This window comes from Seriola lalandi, unplaced genomic scaffold (assembly GCF_002814215.2).
Source record: "Seriola lalandi dorsalis isolate HSWRI2012SDOR001 ecotype SW California unplaced genomic scaffold, Sedor1 jcf7180002054982, whole genome shotgun sequence".
NCBI lineage: Eukaryota > Metazoa > Chordata > Actinopteri > Carangiformes > Carangidae > Seriola > Seriola lalandi.
The window spans coordinates 559,509-565,520 of record NW_019525531.1 but is presented as its reverse complement, the minus strand read 5'-3'; the positions used below and the strand labels follow the sequence as shown (position 1 = coordinate 565,520).

General features: G+C 39.4%; 1 protein-coding gene and 1 pseudogene across 1 annotated transcript in view; both read left to right on the top strand.

Annotated features, from left to right (window-relative positions):
• Positions 1 to 1,565, top strand: part of LOC111647092 (tripartite motif-containing protein 16-like protein) — a 1,860-nt gene extending 295 nt beyond the window's left edge. The window contains exon 2 of the mRNA XM_023396710.2: positions 6 to 1,565. Coding sequence (XP_023252478.1) covers positions 6 to 824 — 819 coding nt within the window. The 3' untranslated portion in view covers positions 825 to 1,565. The remainder of the gene's footprint in view (positions 1 to 5) is intronic.
• A 1,399-nt stretch (positions 1,566 to 2,964) lies between these two features.
• On the top strand, positions 2,965 to 3,963 carry LOC111647068 (E3 ubiquitin/ISG15 ligase TRIM25-like; annotated as a pseudogene).
• The last annotated feature ends 2,049 nt before the right edge of the window (positions 3,964 to 6,012 follow it).

Sequence of the window (6,012 nt, the reverse complement as noted above, 5' to 3'; positions counted from 1 at the left end):
AGCAGGAGATCACTGAGCTGAAGAGGAAAGACGCTGAGCTGAAGCAGCTCTCACACACAGAGGATCACAACCAGTTTCTACACAACTACCCCTCACTGTCACGACTCAGTGAATCTACAGACTCATCCAGCATCAATATCCGTCCTCTGAGCTACTTTGAGGATGTGACAGCAGCTGTGTCACAGCTCAGAGATAAACTACAGGACATTCTGAGAGACACATGGACAAACATCTCACTGACAGTGACTGAAGTGGATGTTTTACTGTCACAAACAGAGCCCAGGACCAGAGCTGGATTTTTAAAATATTCACATGAAATCACACTGGATCCAAACACAGCACACACACGTCTGGTATTATCTGAGGGAAACAGAAAAGCAACAGGAATGAGTGAAGAACAGTCTTATCCTAGTCATCCAGACAGATTCACTACATGGTGGCAGGTCCTGAGTAGAGAGAGTCTGACTGGATGTTGTTACTGGGAGGTGGAGAGGAGAGGAAGAGTTTTTGTAGCAGTCGCATACAAGAGTATCAGCACAGCAGGGAGCAGGAAGGAATGTGTGTTTGGACACAATGAAATATCTTGGGCGTTAGATTGTAACCAAAACAGTTATACATTTTGCTACAACAATATCAGCACTCCAGTCTCAGGTCCTCAGTCCTCCAGAGTAGGAGTGTACCTGGATCACAGAGCAGGTGTTTTGTCCTTCTACAGCGTCTCTGAAACCATGACTCTCCTCCACAGAGTCCAGACCACATTCACTCAGCCTCTCTATGCTGGACTTTGGGTTTATGACACAGCTGAGTTGTGTAAACTCAAATAGACAAAGGTCATTTAAGGTGCAGTTGGTTCAAATCTGTGTTTTAATTCATCAGTTGATTTTGTCTCCATCATTGTTGCTAAAAGCTCATTGCTGTCGTGTTTCTGCACTCCACACAGATCACCTGTCAATCAAACATTATGGGTGGTACTTTGACCTCTTCTCATTTATTGTTGTGTTGATGTTTGAGTTTCTTTAGGTGGAGCTGGAGCCATGGAGGATATCACTGCTCAGGATGATTTTTCTTTACCTAAACTGACATTTCTCCACATGAAAATATAAACTTCTCTGTGCTCTGAATGTTTGTTGAATATTTGTGTTGATGTATTTGTATGTTGTTGTTTCTCTTCCACTGCATGGGCCTTAACAGAGAAATCACCAGACCTTCCTTTATCACAGATATTTTGTTCTCACTTTGTAAAGAATTAAATTTATAATTACATTTACATTTATGTGATTGTCAGATTGAATGTTGTTGTTGTTCAAATCAACTTACAAATAATCTCGATGAGGTTTTATAAAACTGTGATTATCATGATAATAATCACTGAGGAGATGATTCATTATTTTATTTTCCATATCTGAGATTCAGGTGAAACAAACTGATTGTGTGGATGAAGTGAATCTGTTCATGAAATCACTGAACAAGAGTCATTTAACAGACTTTACTGATTCAGTGTGTGAACAAACTGAAGTTTCACATCATGAATAAAACTGTTTTTCCATCCACTTGATTAAATCAAATACTTTCTTGTCTTCCATCTTTCCCATGTGACCTGAATGCAGCATCAGTGTTACAGGGTGTGACTCCTGTGAACAAACTGACACAGTGTGATATTACATATATTTACATGTGTCTTTACTGATGTTGTTTATAGCTGCCAAAGGCTGAGTGAAGTTTTTACTCGTCTTCCTGCAGTGAACATCACAGCAGGTGAACAACTGAAATCTGAAAACTGATGCACAACACAAGAGGGCGCCTTCATCCACCTGACCAGGGATGTAGTGAAGGTTAAAGCTCCTCTGCTCAGTTTTTTTTTTAATTTGTAGTGAAAACCATGATTTTAGGCTGAGAAGATTTATAATAAAAATGTCTTATGTGATACATCATGGTTAGTGCTGTGAAACTGCTGTAAGTCATCAGGAATTCATCTTTTAAGTTAGTCTAAAATGAAGAAATTGTTGCATTTCTTTTATTTATTAGAAAATGTTACAGGAAGCTGATTAATCTTATTTAGTTTTTGTTTTTTTATTGAGACTATACTCTTACCATAGAGCCAGTAACCACCTATATGTGACATTTTTATTAGTGTTCTGGTTTATACTTCACTAGTGTTAGATTGTTCTTCCAGTTACTTAAATTGAGGTTCATTACAGTGTGTTTGGATCATGTGAAAAGGTTGTTTCACCATTGAAACCTTTGTATTAATAATTGTATTGACATTGATCAGTAAAAGTTCAACTTTATTCATATGATATACCCCTCAATAGTGATGTCTGTTGGTTCACTTGGAAAAGAGAGGATATTATTAATCAGTAAATCAGATTTATAAAAACCTTTCATTCAGGATTCATTCAGTCATTTCAGTCTCCAGCTGAACTCCAGAGTCAAATGAAATGATGCATTCATGTCCTCTGGGATTCCCAGAATGTACAACCTTTACTCAAAACTAAATGTTGAATTTAACCACTTTTATTAAGAAAATACATACTTTAAGTACTTTATCAAACAATTCAAAATTTTGAGAAATCGATTGACTACTGTTTTTCATCCACTGTGTTTGAATTATTCTGATCTATTAAACATTTAAACAATATTGAACATACAAGAAAAAAAAATTACTGATTGAGAAACATCTCTAAACTCAGAGGCCCAAAGAAGAGTTTATCACCTGAGGGTTGAGGTGATTTGTGTTTTCCAAAAAAAAAACAAGCAAGACAAAGCCTGATAACCCTCCCTCTTCTTCCTGCTCTCAAACACAGTGAGCTCCACTCTGTTCATGTATTTCCTTGTTCCCTCCCCTTCAGATCTACAGTTTGCAGATGGGTGGAACCAACATGTGGTGAAGTGCAAGAGCTGACAGGCCCCGTTCACTGCAGAGGCACATGTTGTTTAGATCAGAGCTCAAACTAGTTTCAGTTCTGAGGAAGTGAAAGTCAGACAGTCGTTGACACTGAGAGGTGAAATGGCGCAGAAAGGAGTTCAGCTGGACCGGGAGACCTTCTCTTGTTCAATCTGTCTGGATCTACTGAAGGATCCGGTGACTATTCCCTGTGGACACAGCTACTGCATCAGCTGTATTAAAACCCACTGGGATAAAGAGGATGGAAAGAAAATCTACAGCTGCCCTCAGTGTAGGAAGACCTTCACACCGAGGCCTGTCCTGGTGAAAAACACCATGTTAGCACATTTAGTGGAGGAGCTGAAGAAGACTGGACTCCAAGCTGCTCCTGCTGATCACTGCTATGCTGGACCTGAAGATGTGGCCTGTGATTTCTGCACTGGGAGAAAACTGAAAGCTGTCAAGTCTTGTCTGATGTGTCTGGCCTCTTACTGTGAGAAACACCTGCAGCCTCATTATGATGTAGCTCCATTAAAGAAACACAAGCTGGTGGAGCCCTCCAAGAAGCTCCAGGAGAACATCTGCTCTCGTCATGATGAGGTGATGAAGATGTTCTGCCGCACTGATCAGCAGTGTATCTGTTATCTCTGCCCTGTGGATGAACATAAAGGCCACGACACAGTCTCAGCTGCAGCAGAAAGGACTGAGAGGCAGAGAGAGCTCCAGCTGAGTCGACAACAAATCCAGCAGAGAATCCAGGACAGAGACAAAGATGTGAAGGTGCTTCAACAGGAGGTGGAGGCCATCAATGGCTCTGCTGATAAAGCAGTAAAGAACACTGAGAAGATCTTCACTGAGCTGATCCGTCTCATCAAGAAAAGAAGCTCTGATGTGAAGCAGCAGATCAGATCCCAGCAGAAAACTGAAGTGAAACGAGTCAAACAGCTTCAGGAGAAGCTGGAGCAGGAGATCACTGAGCTGAAGAGGAAAGACGCTGAGCTGAAGCAGCTCTCACACACAGAGGATCACACCCAGTTTCTACACAACTACCCCTCACTGTCACGACTCAGTGAATCTACAGACTCATCCAGCATCAATATCCGTCCTCTGAGCTACTTTGAGGACGTGACAGCAGCTGTGTCACAGCTCAGAGATAAACTACAGGACATTCTGAGAGACACATGGACAAACATCTCACTGACAGTGACTGAAGTGGATGTTTTACTGTCACAACCAGAGCCCAGGACCAGAGCTGGATTCTTAAGATATTCTCAGGAAATCACACTGGATCCAAACACAGCAAACATACGTCTGTTATTATCTGAGGGAAACAGAAAAGCAACATTAATTAAAAAAGAAGAGTCTAATTCTAGTCACCCAGACAGATTCATTAGGTGGTGCCAGGTTCTGAGTAGAGAGAGTCTGACTGGACGTTGTTACTGGGAGGTGGAGTGGAGAGGAGGAGGAGTTGATGTAGCAGTTGCATACAAGAATATCAGTAGAGTAGGGAGCTCAAATGAATGTGGATTTGGCCTCAATGAAAAATCTTGGGCATTGAGTTGTGACAAAAAACATTATTCATTTTCTCACAACAATATTGAAACTCCAGTCTCAGGTCCTCAGTCCTCCAGAGTAGGAGTATACCTGGATCACAGAGCAGGTGTTCTGTCCTTCTACAATGTCTCTAAAACCATGACTCTCCTCCACAGAGTCCAGACCACATTCACTCAGCCTCTCTATGCTGGGCTTTGGCTTCCTTGGTATAATGGAGACACAGCTGAGTTGTGTAAACTCAAACAGACAAAGGTCTTTTAAGGTGCACTTGGTTAAAATCTGTATTTTAGTTCATCAGTTTATTTTGTCTCCATCATTGTTGCTAAAAGCTCATTGCTGTCGTGTTTCTGCACTGCACAGAGATCACCTGTCAATCAAACATTATGGGTGGTACTTTGACCTCTTCTCATTTATTGTTGTGTTGATGTTTGAGTTTCTTTAGGTGGAGCTGGAGCCATGGAGGATATCACTGCTCAGGATGATTTTTCTTTACCTAAACTGACATTTCTCCACATGAAAATATAAACTTCTCTGTGCTCTGAATGTTTGTTGAATATTTGTGTTGATGTATTTGTATGTTGTTGTTTCTCTTCCACTGCATGGGCATTAAGAGAGAAATCACCTGACCTTCCTTTATCACAGATATTTTGTTCTCACTTTGTAAAGAAAGAAATCTATAATTATATTTACATCGGTGTTTGTTAGATTAAATGTTGTCATTGTTCAAATTGACTTACAAATAAGGTGCATGAGGTTTTATAAAACTGTAATTATCATGATAATAATCAATGAGGAGATGATTCATTATTTTATTTTCCATCTCTGAGATTCAGGTGAAACAAACTGATTGTGTAGATGGAGTGAAGTGAATAAAGCAGTTTTTCTTAAAAAATAAATAAAATATTTTCTTCTGTCTTTATTCCATGATGGATGAGATGGATAAAATGTGAAATGAATATGAGAGTATAACACCATAAATACAGTATATATCCAATATACAGTTTAAATCCATGGAGGTATATGATAGTTTTTGTTTAATTTAATCTGAATTTTTTGAAGATGGACCCTGCATTAGAATATTTGGTGCTCACATGTTGGGAAAATAAAGTGGTATTCAATTAAATTACATGAGCCAAACAGCCAAAATTTTGCCCCTGCAGATTCCCCTATTAGGTTAATCTGGTCCTGTAACTGTGACGAGTTCTCCAGAATGTATGACACAACGTACCAGTCAAATACCTTAATAACCGTACCCGGAACTGATGGGGTTTTTTTGTGTTTACTCAAAATAATGTAAACTACGCGGTGGTATGGATCGCTCTTGATAAAAGAAACAGCTGGATGGAGACGGATTAACTTTGTTCCATGTTCACAACCACAACACTTTCTGTCTCTAAATCATATGTTGCTAAACTAACCAATCAGAGCTGAGGAGGACTTAGACTAAGGTAGATAAGAGATTGATTCAGTAGGTTACTGTAACTGTTTTTAAAGATGCACATGTAAATATTTATATTTGTAAATAAGTAAATAACAATTGTATAAACATAAATATGAAAATAGTTAACCATAAA